Consider the following 24,066-nt stretch of genomic DNA (forward strand, 5'->3'; position numbering starts at 1 on the left):
ATTTCCATTTGCTTAAATTTAATGTTTTTTAAAAATTTTATGCATGTAGACCTAAATTGATGGTGTGCAAGTATTTGAGCAAGAAGCAATGTTGCGGCGAAAGATGGATGATTGATGCGTTTATTCAAAACGTGCGGTTAGCCAACCGAAATTCTTACACTTAATTCTTATTCCTGCCCTGCTCTGCACTCAACATGCCAGACTTTGGAGTGTGAAATTTGAGCTGCTGCTGCTTCGTCACTATTCCGCAAAATTTATATTTATTCATGACTCCGATGGAGATGAGAGCGCACAATAGATTTGACATGTCAAGATAATAATTCATCATGAGGACGACATGGAAATGCGCGCGGTGTAATGATTCAGACGCGGGAGATGCACTCGGAAGAACTTTTCAATTGCGTCGCGCAGCAGCACAGAAGAGTGCATTATCTGCGAGAGGTATTTCGGCAAATAGGAAGACGATAATTTATCATTTCGGCCGGCGCGGCGCTCACTGCACTCTTCGCGTGCATTATAATAAAAATAGCGGGTGAAAAAGCGTCCATCAGTGTCTGCTCGCTCTCGAGGAGTCGATTTCGCGCAGGAGAAAAACGCGCAGGAAGCAGCTTCATTAGAACGCACGGTCATTTCCCGCCCGCTCTCGCACTCAGCGCAGATTATCGTCGTGTGGCATCATTCTTGTTACATCACCCGCAGCCCTAATTCATCTCGAAATTGAGGCAAAAACCTTGGCGGTCCTCGAGTAGCAGCAGCAGCAGCCGCCCCTCGAGAAAGGTGGAATCCGTAAACAGGAAAGCTCTCGCGGACAACACCCATTAAAGAAGAATTTCCATTACTTTTAGACTAAAATCCAAGGCCAGAAAAGGGTGAAGTAAAAAATACGGGACAGCTTTTCTTTGGAACACACAGAAACCCAAGAAATTCATAGACAATGGTGACGCTGATTCGCAGAACTAACAGATGCACGCGCTGCGCTCGAATTAAAACTCGATTACCGGCGGCTGCAGAATCCAATTATTCCGCAGGATAAATCTGGACGTCTGCTGCAGCGGCAGGAACTTGAACGGCCGCACGCCGCTCGCCGCCGCACGTCCCTTTAACGCAACGCAGACAACGAACAAAAGCGGCCCGCACAAAAGGGGTGCCAGGGGGTGGCTTCGAGCAGGGGTGGCTGCCGAGCGAGAGCAGATTAGTTTTCTAATTCCGCGGCCACGTGCAAGGTATGCCGGCAGGAATCGCATCATCATTATTCTAATAAATCACGCACAAGTTAAACTGCTGGCTGAGTGAGCGAGCGCCGCTCTTTGATAACGAGCATCTCATCCGTGAAAATTTTTATTTCCCACCCCCTTTTCCGCCTGCCCGATGCATTCACATGTGATCCAGGCACAACACCCCCTGTTGTAATAAAAAGCTGGCTGACTGGCTGGCGTGGTGCAATAATCTCCCCGTGTGTTATTTTTACTCTGCCAAAGCGATCATTTTTAAATCGATTCAATCAAAATTAATTCAACTAGGTGTTTGTTGAATATGTTTTTGATTTTAAACAGAAAAACTTGAATTAAGTTAACAATGATGTGGATCTAAACAAGGTTAGCCGACAAAAATAATTATAATTAACTCGTTTAATTGAACTTAATCATTTTCAAGAAACTTTTAAACCCTTCTGCTGGTCAGGGGAGATCAAGACGAGTGTAACGGTGGGTGGTTTTTGCAATTCTGAAGAAAAGATTTGGAGTTGCAAATATTTGCAAAATAAAAAAGTCGATAAAATCGTGTTTCTCGAGTTTTGAAGCATTCATACTCGAAAAAAAGGAAGACCACACAAAAATTTCACACAAGTTCACGCATGTCATGGGGAAAATTTTGAGTTCATTTCCAAAATCTTAATTATAGAGAGCAAAATTTACAATAGTGACCTAGGCCATCAAATTTGATGTCAGTTTGATCGGGCTCAGCGAGATGAATAAAAAGCACGCCTCAATTGTGAAATTTCACCACGAATAGATGAGATACTCATATATCAAGGTTTTCCAATAATAATATTCTTTATTTGACTTTTGTCATGCACATAATTCATCACAATAAATGTACAAAATTACATACGTATCGAATTGCAAAATACAAAAAATATACATTCACATTCATCCAAGAAGAAACACAGTTTGCTACAACTACTGTACAAAAATTTGTTCAGTACTGTAAAATTGATAATCACGAACAAAATCACAGCGCATCAATAAACTCCCAAAGGTATCCCGTAAAATCATACTAACGAAGAGTAGCAATTTTGCTGTTATGCATCACGCACATCTGCAATGCACGACCGGTTGCATACTCGGCACCCCCGATCGCGACAACGCTCGGCAGTGCTTGATTTCCATCATCGCCAAAGTTAAAACACCAGAGCGTGGCGCGTCAGGAGGCGGAATTAAAGCCAACAGCTCGGAAAACGAGCAGCGGGATTCTTTTGCGCGGGCATGAAAGGGAATCTGTGCTGTGCTGTGTGTGTGTCTCTCTCTTATTTCGGACGAGAGGGCGGAATTCAGGCGAAGGGTCATTTGCGATGCGACAAGAGGACGGACTCGTTGTCATAATCACTGAAGCAGTTGGCGCAGACGGGTATTAATAAATAGTAACCGTTTCAGAACACACACCCAGAGACAGCGACAGACAAAGCGGCGTGTGTGACAAGATGTGTGCTGTGCGTGCGTGTGCTAATCTAATTTTCGCTCCACTGGCAACCGGAATAATGTGAATTGTCAAGTCATTGGCAAAAACGTTCGCCAAAGCAGCAGCATTCTTGTTTGTTACATTTTTTGGAAAAATCCACACATTTTACAAGGTTCTTAAAAATATTTTATTTATTTTCTGTTTGTAGATAAGCATCATTTCGGCCCATTGATCAATCAATTGTCAGAAACATTGTGCAAGAGACCTTAAAAGCTTCTCCCGGTTTTGACAAACGAGTTTTGGTCCATTTGCATATCGTAAACACAACATACGGATTCAGAAGCAACTTTTGTCCCCTCGGCTCGTAATAAATTTGACCTTTCGCATCCAATGGTGGGGTACACGCTTCGGAGGTGGACAAAAAACGCACCCCACCAAGGTACAAAGTGGATTACAGCGGTCACTCGAGCGGACGCTGTGTTGCCGGACGTGCTGGTGTCTCGCTCCGAAAACAGAAACAAAACTGTCATAAAATCGGCGACCCCTGCATAAATCACGGGGCGTCTTAATCAAATTAAAGCTTTTTGCCGTCGCTAGCCGGAGCCAAAGTGCAGCCAATAATTTTGCATGAGCGCGCACTGCTTACGTCGAATCAATTAAAGTGCGTGGAGACGAATTGAAAAATTTAATCAGCGGCAGCGCAGTGGCAGCAAAATCAAATTTTATCGTCTGTGTGCGGAGAATCGTTCGTTCGCGCAGTGTCACACAGCAGGAGATACTTTATGGCTTTATCAGCCAGTCGAGGCCGAAACTTAATATTTATAAAATAGAGCGAGAGCGAGAGCGAGAGACGCCCGCCGCTGTGCCGAGAGCCGAGAACCGAGAGAGAGGTTAAGATTAAAATCAGCAATGGGAAGGAAAAGAGGCCTCTGTATAAATTCGGATGCGTTAAAGTAAAAGGGAACGGAATTGATAAAATTGCGAACAAGAAAGAAGCAGCAGGAGCGGAGCGAAATTGGTGCGGGGCAAAAAATTTTATGATTCATCCTGTCTGTCGCAGCAAAACATTGCAGCATTATTTGGCAGCTAAATCGCGACGAGATATGCGCCGAGGAATCAATAATATCGGTCCCCTAACCTTTTATCTAGGCGTTTCGCGAGCTACTCATGAATATAGATCGCGTGTCATGCAGATTTACGGTGCGTGGCCCTCCTTTGCTTAATTTTCCGCGCTCTCGTCTCTTCTCTCGCATTTGTTTATTATTGAAACACACCAACACACACACACGCCGGGCCGATATTGCAGGGCACACGCACCATTTCAATAATAAAACTGAAAAGGATAATGGCATAATATCGAGAAAGAGAGCGCGTATGAAAATTCTGCCAATAATAAGCGCGTGTGGAGCCGCTCTGCTGGAGGAAAATACACAATGATTGAACTTTTACGAGCTCAGCGTGCGTGCTGATAATGATATTCCTCTCTTTCTCCGCCGGAATAAACCTTTTCTTATCACTTTCTGGCTGCTCCTGCTTTTTCTTTATTGCCAGCCGCCCGCTCACCCTGCCTGCCTCCACCCCCGGTATTAAATAAACAAGCGCGACGCCGGATTTATGAATTTTACATTTCAAAAACACCCGCCCGTCCGCCTGCCCATTTGCATGAAGCATCTTAAAAATTATTCACCCTTTGCTATCGAGGTATTTACTTTTTACGGCCGCTGCCAAAAAAGCAGGCCGAGGTGCTGCGCCGCGCCAGCACCCGACTCGATCCATTAGCTAATTAAATTTTGCCCGAATTTATTCGCACCGAGCCGCGAGATGGAAAAATGTTTACGATATACGTATACCGCAGCGCGGTCGAGCGCAAAAAGACGACGCAGACAACCCCTTGGAAAAAAGGCGCGCAATCCCAGAGTGCTTCAGATGTTTTCAAAAGTGGCTGCTCGCCCTGTCCGGGTCAATTTTCCACCGCATTTCGCATGTCTGTTGGCATAGTTTCCCATCACACTACGCTGACTGCCCGCAGGCAAAGTTTTGCCCGCCCGCCGACTGCATTCCGCACCGATGGAATGGAGACCTGTGCTCTCTTTCGCCAACAGGTCACACAATCAAAATGATGCTCAGTCCGCTCGCTGGTTGGCTAGCGATTACTCAACCGCAGCTATCAAGTTGCAAATTCTTTCGCGACCGTGTCAAATGGAGTGAAATTAAAAAAATTAAGCGGTTGAATACTTTGCATGAATATTTGCTTTCAAATAATAACATTGTGAATTCTTTACTTAATATTTTTTCTTTTGACGTGCTGAAAACCAAAATCGGTTGAGCCATTCGCCACAGAATCATGAATTTTTTTTTTAAATACGAAATCTTTTCCAACGTGTCTTTGGCGAATGGCTGGACTGATTTAGGTTTTCAGCACGTCTAAAGAAATAATTCACAGCAGCAGGATTGAGTCGGAAATCATAGCGGAAGCTCAATAAAATCGAAAGAAACCACTGGCGCCACCTATTGGTGGATTCGAACATTAATGGCTTACACAACTGGCGAATACCCTTGTAAGATGAAAAGAATTGGCACTCGCTGAAGCCGTATAATTTCCCTGCAAGACGCTGAGCTTCTTGGAATAATCCACTGATCAAACAAGCGTGTAATCCTGCTCTGACGCGGCAAAGGTGACTTGCATCAATCACGCCGGCAGAATAATTGCAACAGAACGAGCATCAAAGGAGGCTGGCTCCCTTGGTGCCGCTGCTGCCGAAATAATGCGGCGCACAGTGGCTGAAGACAAAGGATTATGTTCCTGCGGCGCATTGTTCCACTTTAAGGTGCTCAAAGTAAAGCCAAACAAAGGGTTGCGAGCCCGGATGGCTGTTTTTGTGCGCGATGACTGATAGGCTTTTGATTAATGGTGATCCCGCCCGACGAGAACGACAGACACGAACAATAGGTGTGTAAGCGAGAGTGCCGCTTTGATTCCACGCGTGCACCTATTGCTTAATTCTCGCACACAAACCCCGCTTCCAAACTTAGTTTGATTTTCCTTCGTGCCCGTGGCCGCCGATGACGCATTACTGGCCACCCGCAAACCGCACACCGGCTACGTGACTTCGACAACCATTTATTCCTCATTATTTAAATTGAAGCCACAGGTTAGAGTTGCAGCCCATGCTTGACCAGAGTGACCGCACCTACGATGGCCAAACCTCCAGCACCAGCACGCTATTGTGAATTGCGTCACTTTTGTGCGGTTTCAAATTTTCATACTGCATTAATTCATAACTTTATTTGCATGATTTGATTTTTATAAACTCGAGTGGTGTTTGGGGCTGATTTGCGCATACATTTGACTCTCTTGCTTTCAAATTGGGGAGGACTGTGCAAACAGTGCACCTTTCCTGCATGCGTTAATCAATTTCACGAAACAAATGTCCACCGTTTAAATAAAATACCGCAGTGCAGGGGCAGAAACTAGAGCTGCGGTTCTTTCCCTCCAAAGGACAATAATTTTTTGCGAATTGTTCGCTTTCAGGGTCGTCCATCTAAACAGAGATAAACCGATAAAATTTATGAATAAGTAGTAAAGTGTATCAGGAACCAAATGTAGCAGAGTTTCTGTTTTACGCTCCAAGGCAGAATTTATTTAGTTAAATAACAGATGGCTAGATGAAGATATCAAATTGAGTAATTATGATTGGAGGAAGTGCTGGCTAGCCGGGCACCCCTTTTCCTGCGATTAATTACCCAGTGTGCTCCTCGAAAAATCCGATCCCGCGCCTTAATTACGCGTGTCCGAGCGCGTTTCCTGCTTTCGACAAAGTCTCGTGAACAGGAGCCGCTTTTGTTAGCATCGCTGCTCCGGCCGCGGCCGCCGCACGCCCGCCCGCCGTCCGTCGTCATCTGCATTCATGGAAACTTTTTACGTTCCCTCACGTCATCAGCAGACAATAACATAAGAAAAGTTTGCTCTTGATGATGGAAAAAGTAAGTCTTGCCCGCGGTCATGTGAACCGAATAATGCGCGCGCGGTGGACGGGTGACCGAGCCGAGAGCCGAGCCGGAGAGCGGAGAGCGGCGTCCGTCCTTCCACTCACTCTTTTCTCTCCTCGGGATTCGCTGAATGGTTAATTATCGTCATCTCTGGTGGCTGCGAGCGCACTCAGCAGCTTGGCCGACGGTCTTGGGGCGGCCGCCGCCGCCTATTTTTACGATTATGATATCTGCAGGAAGCAATGTCCAACTTTTATTACTCTGTCATATCGCATATGCCCCTCGTTATTCACACACTTGAGGCCCCGGGCGAGTCACCGCGCGCACATCGCATGTGCTAATAATCATCTCACCCGAAGCGATCCGCACACAGCACCAGCCGGCAAAGAGTTGCTTGCTTGATACGCGGGAGACTCGTTCTGGCAGCCACCACTCTATTAGCTGTCGCAGATTTCCTGGGAGAAATAGAGAAAAGGAGTTCACGATTTTTTGCCGCTCGCTCACCCGCCCGCTCAGCGATAGGAAGGCCACTGGAGGACTTTCAGCGCAGGCATATCTCAACCCCACTTTAATTCTTTCCTTTTCAAAGAGGTTTTTAGGTCAAGATGTACATTCCTGAGGGCCGAATCAGGTTAGGCAGCCAAATTACTAGGTCAAAAATTCGGCATGACGTGCTGAAAATCGGTGCAAGCGTAAAAAACCGTTTGTGTGGGGGGTTGTTTTTAAACCTAGTCACAAGAACGCCGGCAACCAATCAAAGAAGGAAGTGGTTCTCTATGATTGGCCAGGTCGAGACAGCAGCGCCACAGTAGCAAGGCAGGTAAGCCAGCAGTTAGACTTGTCGCTTGACTCGCTTCCGTTGGCTGTCACTGTGGCGCTGCTGTCTCGATCTGGCCAAAAAGAGAGAACCACTCGCTTCTCTGATTGGTGCCTAGTTTCAAACCAAAAACCGCCAAAGTAACGGTTTTTACGTTTTTGTCGGATTTTTGATTAAATTATTCGGCTGTCTAACCAAATTCGACCCTCAGGAATCGGTCGGCATTGTCAGTGGCCTTCCATCTGTTTTTGTTGGTGGATTCATATTGCCTCCAAAAAATAATTTCTTGGGATGACCAATTCGTGACATGCCAGCGTTGCTGTCGGCCACGCTGCCCTTGCGGCACACGCGACATTCATTCTTCTCATTTGGCCGTGGTGCGAGGAGGCGACTGACTGAGGCGAGGGCCCCTGCGCGCTCGCTCTCACTTGGCAAGGAGCGAGTGAATGGGGCGCATATCAGCTCGCTGCCATCGCCATTTTTGCACTAATTACGCCACAAACGCCATCGCCTCTGGTCCGTAAATGCAAATTATAATATTTCACCGCTGTCACGTCCCCTTGAGAAGGGGTTAAAATCATTCTTACTGCGGCAAAAATGCAGCGGGTGGACACGCGGCTGTCACCTCGAGCAACTCGCGAATGTAATGTGGAACGCTCTGGCTGCGACGGACTGACTTTATTGTTCCAACGCGGGCGGCAGGGGTACGGAGAATAAGATCACCCTGTGTGTTGATGAGCGCAATTCAACCTGACGGCTATTGTGAGAGCACGTAAAGATTTTCTCTCTCCATTCGACCACTCCGTAAAACCAAAATATAAATCCGGTCTTTTTTTATCTTGCCACGCCATCTGACTAAATTGGACTGTCTTTGAAAGTTTTAGCACAATTTCGTCGCAAGTTAATTGCTTTCTTGCATGCTGAAGCACACACTTCATTTTAAATTTTCCCATTCATCTGTTCTATAGGATTAAATTTCTGCTCATTTGTATTTTCAGTGCTAACGATCGGTTTATGTTTAGTCGAGTTTCCTAAGCGACCGTTTCAAATACCTCGGAGCGCCGTGCAATATTACGCCAGCGGAGTTAATTGATTGTGATGAAGTCGTTAATGCAGCGCAGGATGACGAGAGGTATTCGGGGCAGCAATTCGATTCGGATTATTATATTGTGTGCACGTTGTTTCTCACAATCAGTCGGACCAAGCAATAATATCTAGCTCAATCTAGGCGAACGGAGTATATGTGTATCACTCGCCGTGATAATCCGCCGGAGAACTTGACCGTGCATAATTCGCAATTTGCATTTGCAGTCGGAGCGATGAGCGAAGGCTCTCACAGCCCACGTGCACCTGCTCTTGGGCAAAAACCAGCCTGGCAATTAAAAATAATAGCTGCATGACATCAGCCTGCTGAAAAAAATCCATTGTGCACGTGTGACGGCCGACTAAAGGATAATGGTTTCGCCAGCAGCCGATATGGGAAAAGCAATTTAGACGGCCGGCGAATTAGCATATTTGATGAAAGCTCCGCCTGCACGATTAAACACACAGAAATTGCAATAAAAAAGCGCCACGTTGCGCTCTGCTCTGCTGTGTTTTTTCTGTGCCTGTCTGCCGCTGTATCAGAAACCAATTTATGTCACGCCCCACGAGGGTATATGTGTGGCACATGATTTAAAAGGGCTCAAGTGAAATTAATAATGCCTTTCCTCCTCCTAGAGGAATACGTACGTTGCATGGCATGGCATGGCAGACTGCGCGCGCGAGAGCAAAATGACGAGACGTGTCACCCACCCACCCAATAACCGGCACAGGCGTCGCATTTAATTATTATTTGCGCGTGTGTGGCCTGGCCGCAGCCACACGCTCTCTCAAAATTATTGCACGGCATGTGCAGCGCCGGTGCAGTTATTAATTTGTATTTGTACGCCTCCTCTGCAAGCTGTTGTGCTTCCTGATTAATATGTATCGCATTCCAGAGGAGGTGGGACATTTGGCAAGGGGTGTTTTCGTTGGTACCATTATTTGCAAGTAAAAAATTAATCGGGTGGGAACGTTATTTAATTTTTGACTTTGTAAGTTGTTTAATTTGTGAATTAATATTTAATGGGAGATAAAAAACAAAAAACAAAGTCGTAAAACACTTCCAACCACTGGAAGAGGGAGTATAATATATAAATCAAAACAATTCCAATTGGGGGCGTGGTACCCTGGAAATTTTCGATATTAAGGTGAGGAAAGTGTTGCAAAAAGCGCGGGAAATAGTAAAATTTGTCGATTTTACAGAGAACTAGCGGGGGTTTTGAAATGGGGGTGTGGTTTTCCGGAAAATTAACATAAGAAGGCGTGGCACGTTTTGAATTAGTGGCGTGATTCCCTTGAAATTAAAAAAATAAGGCCTGACATTTTTAGTCTAATTCTACTTAGCACATTCTTAAAAAATACATGGCTCTTGTTACAGTTGACCTTGACGAACTGGGAGAGGATGACCGGACACACCCCGAGTCGGCAACCCCTTTGGTGATGGCCAGCAGTCCGTCGGAGCCCCCGTCGCCGGCCCAGGCTGCCGACAAAGCGGCGGAGAGTCGTTCCCCGGCGCGGCCGGCGCCCCAAATGAGCCCCGACGACAACCACAACCATCGAAGCGAGAGCTCGAAAAACATTGAACACCTAACGAACGGCGGCAAAGAGCCAGTGGTGGTGGTGGTGACCAACGGCCACCAGAACGAAGAGGATGAGAAGATTAAAGAGTACCTCGGACGCAGCGACACTGCCGTCATTTTTCCCGAGCCAGTGGACTTGAACAACGCGTCTGAAAACGGTAGGCTACATTCCTTTTTTTAATGTTTCGTTGTTGGTCGCGTATTGAAATCTCTGGAGTGAGAGAGAGAACGTAGCTAATAAGCGGCTGGAAGTGTATTTCCGTCGAAAGAAAATTAGAGCTCGTGCTTTGTTTATTGGTGGAAAAGACAGCAGAAGCAGCAGGCAGACAAGTCAGTCAAAGTTTTGCGGTGCTGATTGCGCATACATAACAAGCAGAGCGAGCGAGCGCATCCTTGCCAAACTTTTCCTCCTCTCTTCGAAAACTCCCGTCGCTTGCGCTCTCCTCGGGTGAAATTTTCAATGAGGATGAGAGGACTCGAAAAGTAGCATCTTCACGGTTGGAAAATAAAAAAAAACCCGACGCTAATTATGCCAATTTCTTTCCTCCAAGTCGTCGTCGCCGTCGCCGCTCCGTTTTAAATTACGTGATATTCATTACAAATTAACTCGTTTATTCAGCAGACCGCAAATATAATTAAAACGCGATCACAATAAAGAAGACGGAGCGAAGAGAGAGAAAAAAGAGGCAGGCAGCACCAGCTAAAACAATAAAATTTTATACCAGTTAATAATGTCATTAGGGGAGAAAAGGAAAAGACAAGCAGAAGAGCGAGAGAACGAAAAAATTGTATTAGCTGCTGCTGCTTTGGCGGAGTCACAGTTGTCGTCCATGAGCCACGTTGCGTTGGGGTCGACTGCCGGCTGCTTTATGTACGAATTAAATGCCTTTTTGACGCTCTTATCGCACGTGATTGTCATGATTCCGGCTAACCCGACGATCCAATGAATTTTTTGGAGGGTCCATGGTTGATTTAGCAAAAATTTCAAAATGGAGATCCCTTATCCTATGTTTGCAATCGCTCCCTACAAAATGTCGTTAATTTTTCATCTCAGAGCAAGCGGTTTAACCGTAAAAATTGTGCTAATTGCCTTTTTTGTTCTCTGCGAAAAAAAATAAAATTTGATCTTAATAACTGAACAGATAAATTAATTTGAACATGGAGCATAAAAAACTGTCCAGTGTGCTACATAAAAGACTCAGTTTCTTTCTGTACCGTGCAGTTTTGCAAGAAAAAGTGCACTTAGCGTGCGTCCGGGATGCCATGCTTTTGGCACGCGTTCGGAAACGCGGGGAAAAAACGAGAAATCACCTTGGAGAATCGCGTGCTTGTCTCTCTGAAGCGCTGTTTGCTTATTTCTCCGCAGCAGCTTATTTCGTTTGCTTTGCTTTGTTGTTTTGTATTTTATTAAGCGGGGGATACGTGGTGGCGCCTAGTTGTCGCCAATTTCTCACCATGCACACGCTCGAGCTCGCTCGCCCGTTCGTTCGTTCGCTCTCGCTGCTTCTTGTTCTTCCAAAGCCCCTTTATACACACACTGCATTATTTTTTTATGCCCCTCGACAACTCCTCTACTTTTACATGGCTGTTTTTGGCCGCGCCGAGACTGAAAAAAATATATACTGCTGCGAGGAGTCGCAAATTACCGTCAAAATTACACGAGTGCGAGTGCAAACGCGGCCAGGAGAGGATCCCTTTGTACCTATTGCTGTAAAACAATCTCTAAATTACAAAATTTAAGATTACGTCTTATTTTTTACAATCCCATTTCAGAGCAGTAAAGCTTTATTGTTTTCATTTGACATCTGATGCAAATCAGAATGAAAGAACACGCAAAATTGGCCTGAACAGCAGCATTTTGTGTGAGTGTGCAACACGACCGGCGCAAATGGGGGGCTGGGGTGGTGGAGGCAGCAGGGCGGAAGGCACGCCGAGGGAGCAATAAATTAAGACGTAAGCGATTTTTAATTAAAAGAACAACATCTTATTGTTGGCGGGCTGCTGAGGGAGACAGCCGCAGCATACCACGCGTGAGAGTCGGTTTCATTCACTGCCTCTCGGCTGCCGAGGGATATTTATAGATGATTTTATTTGCCGCGATAGCAGCCAGAGAAAGAGAGAGAGAGAAAGACAAGTTGAAGTAATTGGGCATGAATCTTGGAGGATATCATCGCCAGGAAAAGCAGAGGAGGAGGAGGGCTGAGAATTAAAAGTCGCTGCTCGCTACTCCGTGGAGCGAAAAAAGACGCCAATTCTTCTGTCGAGCGCACAAAGCAAAACAATCAAGCGTGGCAGCGGCGGAAAAAAGAATGGCGGTGGTGTTAAATGGTCTTAAGTCTTTATGGAGCCAGCCAGCCCGGCGATATAATTTCGTTACAAATTACCGACCGGAAAAACGGGTGACCGGCCTCTGCTTTACAGCTTGCGCCATTTCCAGACGCTCCCTCCCTCTCTTTTTCATTCCGCTCAAATAGATTGGCGTTTAATCCGCACTCTTTTTGCACTTTTCTCTCGCTTTTTGTGTCCATGCGATTGAGAAAGAGAGAGAGAGACCGCTGGTCCATAACGGCGTGCCGCATAACGGGCTGATCTCTAAAATGCCGATAAATCTGGCCAAGATGCTCTTCGCACCAGAGCCAACAGATCGTTCATAAATCCACCTTTCAGACGCTGCGTGTGTATCTTTGCTTTTAGACAATTTATGAATGAATCATGCAGTGAAACAGAACGACATTTGATAACTCAAATTTACACGATAGACTAATATTTTTGAGCCTAGATCTGCCAAAGATCCGTCAAAAGTACGCAATGTTTCCATTTTTCAAGATTTGAAAATTTCAGGCGGAAATAATTTTTTACTTTATAATAAACCGTTCTTATTTGTAAGTTCTACTCTTTTGTTGATTATCAGAATTGTGTAAACAATTTGTGATTTTGATATACTGAAGCTAGTATGTTGATGCGCAGTGTGATTTGGTTTGTAAATATCAATTTTACTGTGTTTAATATTGCTTTGTGTACAGTAGTTGTAGCAACTACTATGTTTCTTTTTGAATGAATGTGACTGTATGATTGTATCTTTTTATTTCTGCCCGAAAATAGACGCACGCGTTCGACACGAATGAAAGGTCAACGTTTGACTCTATTTATTTCACGAGTCATTTTCTTACATTTCTGGTGATATCAGTCGGTGGTGCTCTCTCAGCACGAGCCATCAAGCGGCTGCGTGAAAGACGGGTGGCGTACGTGTAATGATTATTCCACATGTTGCGACTGATTAGTCGCTGTTACCAAACAAACACGCTGGAGAACATTAATATAAATGCAGTCGCGATGGCGTCACGCCCGCCGCGGCTTTTCTAATTCGAGAGCCGCTGTGTCCATTTGTGTGTAACGCTTAATCAATGCCTGGCGCTCACAAATTCAGCGTCACCTCGTAACATTTCCGAGTGCGAGTGAGCCGAGGTGAAGACACGCGGCTGCTCGGCTTTTCCTCTCTTGCCGCTGTGTTCCACTGTAAAACCTGTTTGTCGCCAACCTATCTATCGTTTGCGGCAAGAAAAACATCCTCCGGGGGTACACACAAGAAAGTCGGAGAGAAAGAAAGCGTCTAATTTTTAACGAGTTAAACAGCCTGTGCGAGCGCGGAGACCTTTGAACAGTCTCTCGCCGTTGAAGCGGCCATTAACCGTTTGGATTAACACGCGCACAAAACGATTGTGGTGACAGATTCGACGGGCAGCCGGCTGAATTTAGAAAAGTAAATAGCAGCAAGCGCAAGCACAGCCTTTTTTATTTATTCAGCGCTACGCCACTCTCATTTTCATGCAGGAAGACGGCAAATTTTGATCGTATTTTTGGCACCGAAAAAGAAGTAAAACGCGTACGTGGAGTTTGTTGTAATTTTCACGTGTGAGTTCACTTTAAGTGTGTCCTGTTCGGCACGAGTTTACGAGCGTGTGTGCCGTAATAACAAGAGCAGAGCGCAGCAAGCGAGCCGTATATAGACAATGACTCATTTTTCCTACTTTTTATGAAGTGCCAGCCAGCCAGCGGAGGAGGCAGCGGCGAATTATTATAATAACAGCAGCAGCAGCAAACACACGAGGATTATACGTGACTTTTTATTAAGCCATGATTTTTTATATTCGAGATTCGCACCATTACTATTATTGTACTCGCCGAGCACTAAATGCAAAGCGCAATTCACCATCAGAAATAATAAAAGATGAGAGAAAAAGCACGCCAAGAGCGCGAGCAAGCGGCAAAAAATTAGGATGATAAATATTTTAGTTCCACTGCAGCATCTTTGCTAATCGCCGTCCCTGCCTCGTTTGTAAAAGCTATTCTCGCGCAGGGTTTTCTGCATGATAAGGCCGTTTGAGGCAATTGTTTGTGACACAGTTTTGCACTTTCACTAAAACTACGCAAAAAAGAGATTTAAATAAAACAGGGGAAACTTTACGTTGTGTTTAATTAGCACTAGAATTTTAATTTTTAAATCGATTTCTGAAGGTTGAATTTGGTTCAGCAGCCGACACACTCAGTCTAAAATCGGGAGAAACGTTACAACCCGTTACTTTGGCGGCTTTTGGTTTGAACCTAGGACAAAAGAACTTCGGCAACCAATCAGAGAAGGGAGTGGCCAAATCGAAACAGCAGCGCCACAGCAACAAGGCTGCCTGACCTGTCGCATTATTGAACTGGCTGCCATTGTGGCGCTGCTGTCCCGATCTGGCCAATCAGAGAACTGCCTTCTCGGATTGGTCGCCGGCACAGCCTCGGTTCAGACCAAAAACCGCCATCGTTTTTCCGTTCCTGCCGACTTTCGGCACGATTGCAGACCAAGTAATAGGGCTGCCTCAACTAATTCAATCCTTAGGAATCGTGGGACACTGTCAAAATTAATTTCCAGTGCTAATTCCAAATTTGAATCTGACGAACTGCCACACAACAATCTGGAGCACTTGAGGGCCGAGGAAATATTTAAGAGGCATCATTATCAGTGCGACGAGCAGAAGCAAAAGGCTATTGCTGAGAGCCAGAGATTAAATTATGGTGGAGCGGCGAATAATTCCGTTAGGCCTTGCGTCGGCGGAAAGAAAAGGAACGAAAAAGGGAAAATAGCACTGTTGGGACGGCGGCGCGGCGGCGACGGGCTGAGATAGAAATTCGGGGCGCATGTTGCCAAATGGGGGCTAACTGCCGGCGTGCTGATATAGATCACGTTGTCTCGCAGTCGCAATTTGCAATGAGCTTATTTATTCGGTGCCTCTTATTTATGTGTGCGAGTGCACGGGCGGTATGGAGTTCCGATAAACTGCTTGCTGCTGCTGGTGTTGTGTGTTGGGCTGGCGGGCGAGCAAACACACACACACACATACAGGAACCCCCTGGTAAGGTTTGGCACTTAACTCGCTGCTGGCTCGCGCGCGCCCTCCTCTGCAGCACAGCCCAGCGGGGCTCCTACGGCACCAGCGGCCGCCGACGACAAAAGCTAGCACACCGACGCGACCTTCTCGCGATAAATTATTCGCGAAAATTATATTGCGCAATGGGGACACCAGAGTGCCGACCGACCGGGTGGGGGCGACGGCATAAGCCTCTTTTTCTCCCGACCCGTGCACCGAACTTGCACCGCAATTTAAAGAAATTTCCGGCACAAAACGACTGGTTTGGCCTGGTTGCAATATTTGAAAATTCCCTGTAAAATGAGCTGATGGATCCACCTGTCAACATAGAAAACTACATCCTCGAGGGGATCCAACTGGATCCACCTTCTGAGATTGAGCGTCCGACTCACGCCGCCACGCGCCGATTCCTATTTGCAAAGTACATTTTGCCAAAGGGTTAACTGCTGCGTCGTCGTCTGAGTAAGAGGAGGGGTCGCATGTAAGAATTATGTGCCCTTGAGTGAAACACGCTCACAGTTCATTGCAAGCCGGCCGAGGTATTCCCTCTTTGAATCGTCGCACCGCCGCTGCTTTGAGACGGAGAAAAAGGTCCGTCGCCGTCGTCGTTCCTTGTGTTTCACTCCTCCTCCTTCTGCTCCTTCGTCTTCTTCTCAAAGTTTAGTTTTCAACTGTGCGCGAAACTTATTCCGCCGAGTGTAAGTACACTCACCGCACGCTAGCTGCTCTGGCCCGTCGTCATCTTTTCTTGGTCGGCTGGCATTCTATAACGTACACATGTCCATCCAAACAGCCGAGCGAGCGAGAGACCCAGTCCTGCCTCTGCTCCACTCTCTGGCGAGAGCCGAGAGAGCGAGTTTGCAGTCAGCAGATCGCCTGCGGTATTTTGTCATCTTGAATCTGATGGAATGCTTTTGGAAACCACTTGTTCTCCGCGCGCGCCCGCCCGCCGCCTCCGCTGCTCAAACTGTCCACATTCCAGACGTCACAATTAACTCGAGAGCTGCTACGCCGTTGTTGAATATTTTTCTTTCGCTCCTCTTGGGGTTTGCTCACTTCATTTTCCGGAACAGATGCTTTGATGCAACTTTCCGGGGAGACAGCAGTACCACTCGCAAAGTTTCGTGCGATTGGTTTGGATTGTCCTGGATAAGGAGTTTGAAAATTAACCCAAGGGCCGAGAAAATTTAAATTTATTCTACTCATTCGGACTTTTTAAGGAACCTTTAGGGATGTATGTGTTTACTCAAGGACCACGAAACATTTTTACGATTTATTCTACAAAACTGATGATTTTTTTTCTGATATTTTTGGTAGAACTATTCGATTTTCTCAGATTTCATCCGGAAATATCGATAATTATTCCAAAACCTGGGAAATTTTGAGCTGTTTCCTCAATTTTGCAAATTTTCTGTACAGTTTTACTGTAATGCGTCGGATGGATACTGTATACTAACTGCTTCCCTCCAGTTCGGCCGGCAATCTGCTTGCTGCTTGTTTCGGAATTGCGATAAACTTTTGGCCATAAATCCGTCGGCGAGTAAGATTTCTGACTGGAGAGTGGGAACCTGCGTCCCCATTAAAGTGACCTCTCGCGCCAAAGTGCATCTCGCTCGGATGTGTTTCCCTTGCTCACTTCACATGCCATTACATTAATTGAATTTTAATGCGTGCCTCGGCGCCGCGCTCGCGCGCGACTAAAGTAGAAAATTGCTCCTTGTGCCCGTGAGTATGTGTTTGCAGGGTGAATTTAAATCTTGGTCGCATCTCATCTTCTGCCTTCCTCTCCTTTCTTGGTCCATCATTTGTGACCACACAATAATGCATGGCACAGGCCATTACCGACTTCCTTGTTGCTGCCGCCGCGCCATTATCTTTCATCCTTAATGCCCCATCAAGAAAACAACCCTTTTACTCCCGGGCGGCCACCTTGACAGCGCGCGCGGCAGAGAATTAAAAATGCATTTGCGTAATTTGCACGCGGCAGCAAAATGTGATTTACCTCTTTTAACGCTTTATGCTCCATCTGACAGTCTTTTTCCCCTTTTTTAGTGCGAAATCTAACACAATTACTCAAATATTGAATCTGTTGGGAGTTTGAGGCTTGACGTAGGGCAAAAAAACAAGTGACATCCGTCACGCCGCGAGGCTTGCCAAAACAGACGTGACGTTTCGACGATTCCGCCACTTAACGCCGAAATTGACACTAATTGCGTCTGTCATTAATTAAGGCCGGGCGCAAAAAAGACGCACAGGCATCTTTTTTCAATCTTCCGCCTTGGTTGTTTTAATTTATTACGCAAAACAGAGCGAAGGAAACTTTTTAATTCCTTTGTTGCTGCTGCCGTTGAAGAGAAAATGAAACACAAGAGAGAGAAAGAGAAAAGAAGAAAAGTCGGCTCGCGCAGTTAGTTAGCGTGGAAAGAGAGCGAGCGAGGTAAAAGAAGACGAGGGTTGCTGCCGACGCACATAAGGGTAGGAAATTAAATAATAATACAGAGAGGCCACGAATTAAACTCCGCTTTGATTCAACAGTGTGTACACAACAAGCAAACTCTTTTCTTCATCTTCCTCTTTCATTTCGGCGGCATTATTATTCCAAAGTCAGCACGTTTTCATCTTTGCATGCTCCTTCTGATGGAAAGCAATTACGATATTACTCGTTCCCCAGCTCGTGCAATCACTGATACAGAAACCGAGCATCAAATTTTGATAATACGGGTTGAATGCAAATTTTTCCAGTTGCTTTTATCACCGGTGAGCGTAATGAGCTTTCTTTGCAGACGTGAGCAGAATCGCCCGGCCGGCTAAAGAAGGCAATTTCCATGCACACACGTTTTCCAATTAAAAACTCGCTAATAGCCGCAGAATTAATCTTGGCTCATTAACCCTTTCTCACTCTCGCTGCTCTGCTCTGCTCTGCTCTGGTATGAGGGGCGAAGATCCCGTGAGATATGCCTCGCCGTATCAGCACTTTTCGAGGTGCTGCTGCGCTCTCATCTAATAACAATAAAGTGCGCGTGTGTTCGCGGATAATAAGCCGGTTTGTTTTATTAAAACGATCTCTGGCGTGTTTGCTTGCGTTCAGCAGACGCAAAAGTACATTATAATTTGTGATATTATTACCACACGCACCGCGCGGGCGCTTTATCGCGCGTTTCGCTTCGTGTTGCGGTTCCGAAATTCGCAGTTAAGCCGCAATCGCACGCACTAGACGACGGCTGCGTCTTATTATACTCTACTTGAAGGTATTAGACCTCTCTTCGCCCGCCCTTTTCTTGTTCTCGGCGCCGACTTAATTTATTCATAGGTGTTTTAAAACGGCAAGCGCCGCCCCGGCCGCCGGAATAAATAGAGGTGTGGCTTTTGCTGCCGTTTTATTAGACGACCGTCTTTCTTGTTATTAAGCATTCCTCAAATTTTTGCCGCCGCTGCGCCTCTCCTTTTTAATAAAACACGGGCCCTACTTTTACAAGCAGCCAACCACCGCAGCGTCTTTTTTGCGCATATTTAATCACGATGAGATGGCCTGCCTGCTCCCTGCTGCTGATGAAATTTATCGAAGCAACGATCCGACTCTGACTCGGCTTGGCTTGCACACTTTTAATAAATTCGTGTAATATACCGTCTGCCCGGATTCTTGCATTATGAGTTTTAAATATATTTACCCTTTAGTCAAGTCCGCCCTGTCTATGTTTATTATTATTATCTTCTCTTTAATATCTGCCGGCCGGTCAAGGAACGGTAGATGCCCTCTGATATTTTTATTATTAAAATTCCACTCCTGTCTGGAAACGTGAGGTCGGCTGCTTGGAGCATTCTTTTTTTTGAGCCAACAATCTCTTTTCATAATTTCTTTTTAAAGTAAAATTTTCTTGTTTGTGAATTAAAGTAAAGCTTTACACAATTAGTGAAAAGTCCTTTTTACCCTTGCTTGATATACAATCAAAAAATTAGGGAAGAGCCAAAATTATCCAACGCTGTCGTACGCTAAGTTTCCTTAATCTAAAATCACGATTTATTTCAAAATTTATAGAATTTAACCTTAAAATTCGCATAAAATTGGATATATCGTGACGAGATGAATCGAAATCAAGCTGCAAAATCTGAAAATAACTGTTTGTATGTCCTGATTTTATTTAAAATCAAACTGTTTCTTAATTTTACAAACAATCGACTCAATGAACCATTTGCAAATCCTACTTTACCTCACGAAGACCTTTTTTGACTCACGATGCTAAAAATCCGTAAGACATCGCATGATTTTTATCCTTGCTCGTTTCGAATAAAATTTGGCGCGAATGGAATGCTTGTATTTGCAAGGGTGCTTGGGAGGCCAATTTCGTCGAACCACCCCATCTGGCCGCACCTCTCGGCCCGCTATCTAAACAATAAGCGACTCTCTCACTCTCTTTCCTCAGCCGGCGTTCGTGTTTTTTCGTCAAGCTGCCGGCAAGAAGGCTGCTGAATGCCTTCATTGTTTCCAGCGAGGGCGGAGGCCCGTATTTAAATTACAAAGCTGCACACACATGGCAGCGTAGCAGGTTATTGGAGCGAGCTGGCGCAGGAATGCAAGCAATTGAAAATCTTTACGTATTGTCACTCGGAAGTGTCGATTTTACACGCCGGCAAACGTAAACGGAACGTAAAGATTTATCTGCCGAGCCGAGACATTCCGCGCGCCTCTTTTTTTCTCTCTCTTTCGGAAAAGAAGCAAACGTCAACCGGCAGGCAACACTTCTCTGCTCGGCGGGTCCGCCTGTCGAAATGTGTTTGTTACCTAAGTCACGAAATGTTTTATATTCACAAACATGGTGTCGCGCGTTGGCTGCCTGCGCGTTCCACTTTGATTTAAATAAACAAATAAAATTTGGTCCCGCCCGCCGCCCGCCGAGCAAAGAGGGAAACGCAAATAAATCGGCCCCTGCCTGTGTTTCCAATAAAACGGTTTGTTTCTCTTCGTCTTCGGCGCCTCGCCCGACTTTTCTTCTCGCACGCGTGCTAAGTGAGTTTAATATTAGAAATTCCTGGCACCACTTAAACCGTTTCAAATGAATGAACGGACACGTAGAGGTATTCCCACCACTAGAGGATGAGGCCCCGGCAATAATGGAATGACCAACGTGTGTGAGCGGCCACGTATTATGAGGAAGAGGAATATTTTGCATCTCATCACGTCCCCCTGCCTGCAGCCGCTCTTTCCTCTCCTGGGGTCAGCTCGCGCGCATCCTCCGCGTTTTTAATATATGATAATAAGAAGGGCATATTAGCCAAGCACGCAGTTTCAAACTAGCCGTCATCAGGATATGGAATAAGCAAAATGCCCCATGCATACATTTTCAAAATAAAAAATACACTACTGTCTTGGTCTAATTTGCCTCCAAGTTTTTTCTTGATGACTTATTCACTCTCAAGGACAGTTGAAGCGAGTTCCGATTAACCTCCTAAATCCCTGACGCGCTCGCAAGCGTATCAATAAATCCACGAATTTGTCGCAGACATAAATTTTTATTAAACGCAAAGGGCGAATTAAAAGGCGGCGGGCGCATTAAAATTCACAAGCACCGTTATATCGGAGCAGCCAGACCGGCGCAATAAAATAAAACCGTCGCACTCTCTTTCTCCGAGGGAAAACATTGAATATTTTATTAAATCAGACACGATAATTTATTTAATACCGATCGAGAGTGAAATCAAACTGTTAGTATGCAAATTTCCATCCTTAAATCGACATTCATTGCAAATAGGAGCCGATGCCGACCAAGCAATAAAAATAATTCAGAAGGAAGGAGGGGGAAATACACAAGAGTTTTTTCGGTACTCGCTGTGTCTTCATTCATTGTCATCATTGCTTTTCCCCGAACCCAAATTTCGCCTTACTTCCTCAATCTGAATGACTACATTCATTCAGGACGCATGACTCAAGATTTAAATTAAATCTCAACAGACCTGAAACTCATAAATTTCAGTTTAAATTTGTCCTTCGTGTTTAGTTTAGTTAAGTCGAATGAATATTTTAATTTGCATGCATACAAAAATTTTAAAATTCACCAGTTGGGTAACCCCTTAGTGTTCAAAGCCGCCAACTGATGGCGCCACCGTATACTTTGGATTTTAAGGTACTTGCGCTGCGATTTCAGACTCAATCCTACCACTTTGCATTCTTCACTTATTATTTTTTTCTTTTCGGTTAAGCCAATCCCCATAAAATCGTGAAAACCACATTTTTTTTAAATAAAAAATCATTTCTGACGTTTCTACGGCAAATGGCTGGACTGACTTTTGTTTTCAGTATATTATAGAAATCTTTCCTGAAGCAGAATGCACAGCAGCAGGATTGAGTCTTAAATCACAGCGCAAGTTCATTAAAATCTAAAGAAGCCACTGACGTCATCTGTCGGTGGCTTGGAACACTAAGGCCTTACTCAACTGGTTAATTTAAAATGATAAATTTTTAAATCGATGCAACTCTATTTTGGAAAATTGACACCGATTTTAGGTTCCCTCTCAGTGGTGGAGGAAGAAAAGTAAAAGGCGGATCGAAAGACAAACATCCAATTAGTCTAGGAGACATCAAAGTAATGTGTTACAAAATGATGTCCAAATTCTCCGAGACACATGTCAAATTGCCGTGCTCGGCCATAAATTGCCGTCTAATTTGGTTCACCGCACCCCCGCACGCACGCACAGCCGAGACGAGCACACTTTTAAAAGGAAATGAGCGATCAAGCGCGACACGCGAGCGTGAAATAATCGCGACCGACCGCATCACATATCTTCATTTGTTTAATTCGTAATTATTACACCAGTCATAGCACCTAATTGATGAATGGCGCAGGAAGCTGCACTGCAGGCCGGCTGCCTGTCAAATTGCCGTCGCGGTGACACCCAGTAATGACTCGGGGATTTTTAAATAAATCGTGATTGATAGAGCCGCGAGAGCACTTTCTGCTGTGCAGTGCATCGCGTCGGCGTCGTAAACAAGAGCATAAGCAAGCAAGATACCTTGAGCGAGGGGATTTGGCTGCGGCAAAAGTACACAGACGAGGAGAAGTTGTTAAAAATCTTCTCGCTTTATGTCCCGTCATAATTCAAAAGAGATTTCCACCGAAAATATTAAGGGATGAAGGCGCGCGCGCGGCAAGGTCTTATTACCATAATGTTGACCAATTATCTCGGTTAAGCACTCCTAAAGTGAGTTCTTTTTTAAAGCCGCCGTTGTAATACACTGTTTATGCTCGTTAAAGTAAGCGCCAAAAAGACCAAGTGCAAAAATGCCGCGGGAACGGAGGAAAGCCCAGGAACACGAGAGAGAGCTGTGGGGGATAAAGCACGCGGCAAGCCAGAGAAAGAAAGATATTACAAAAGATTGCTTCGCTCTCGCCCGCTCCGTATATTTAACTTACCTCTCTACGTGATTCTCATTCTACAAGAAAAAGTTGTTGTTTAAAACTTTTAAAACTGTAATTTGAGTTTGTACTCAGCCTCAGCACCTCCCCTCTTACCTTCGAGAACATCTTTTTGTCCCCTCCCCAAAATCATCCAATCAAATTTAGAGAGTCGATCTGACGAGCCAAATTTCAAGAACAATAGTGTCGGGTGTTGTATGTTTTATAATTATTCCCCCCTGCCCCTGCCGAGGCAAAACCCATTCGTACGCAGACGCCGGCTTTAAAAATTAAGAGAACAAGGTGACTTGGAGTGGAAAATAAAACCAAATTAGCGCGGCGGTCGGGTAGGGTCTCTCGTCATAAATATAATTGCCTTCTCGCGAAAGGAGTAGCGGCAGTTGAAATAATTAGTATAAATCTTCTTAAACCCTTTCTTTCTCTTTCTTTCTTTTATGCGCGATCATCATTACTTTCGCTCTCGGGCGGTCGTATTTTTAATTGTGCCCCTTCCTTCATGCACACACACCCTGGCGCTGTCGTTCATGCGTGAGGAGTAATTTGTAATTTATATCATCCTGTTTGGGAAAAGGCCTTCAGCTCGAGGAAGGAAGATTAAGGAGGAGGAGGAAAGACTCTGGCTGTTAATTAATTCATCAGTCGGCTATTAAATTCGCTTGTCATTCTTTTCCTCTCAACCCTTTTCCAATTCAGGCGCGCAGAGGGAAAGAAAAATTGAAGTGGAGAGAGTGGATAATTTGTTTTTGTTAGCCAGCCGCGCGCCTGCCGACATCTTTCATCAAATTGATTAATTCGCACGTCTCGCAATTATTATTAACGGGCTGACGAAAGTAAAAAGTTTGCAAAATTCAACCCTTTTATGGTTTGAAGCCTCAGCGGGACTATTCGCAACATTTGTCAGCGCATATCAAGCAATTTGGCCCGAGGGTGGGTCAGGGATAATCCCGTTTGCGTCATATTAATGCGTATGCAGAGCAATTGAATGGCCGGCTGAGGAATAAAAGATACGGCAATAGGTGACTCACAAAACTGGCAACCCCTCGCTCACCCCTCTATGCACGCGCACACCCCTAGCGAGCAGCCGGGCAGACGGGCAGGAT

At 45.3% G+C, this 24,066-nt stretch overlaps 1 protein-coding gene across 4 annotated transcripts in view; it reads left to right on the forward strand.

Annotated features, from left to right (window-relative positions):
* The window catches only part of zfh1 (Zn finger homeodomain 1), a 243,756-nt gene that overhangs the window by 158,421 nt on the left and 61,269 nt on the right, over positions 1 to 24,066 (forward strand). For all 4 annotated transcript variants that reach the window (XM_065481214.1, XM_065481211.1, XM_065481213.1 and 1 more), the window contains exon 2: positions 9,945 to 10,304. In XM_065481214.1, the coding sequence (XP_065337286.1) occupies positions 9,945 to 10,304 (360 nt within the window). The remainder of the gene's footprint in view (positions 1 to 9,944; positions 10,305 to 24,066) is intronic.

This window comes from Cloeon dipterum, chromosome 2, assembly GCF_949628265.1.
Source record: "Cloeon dipterum chromosome 2, ieCloDipt1.1, whole genome shotgun sequence".
Classification (NCBI taxonomy): domain Eukaryota; kingdom Metazoa; phylum Arthropoda; class Insecta; order Ephemeroptera; family Baetidae; genus Cloeon; species Cloeon dipterum.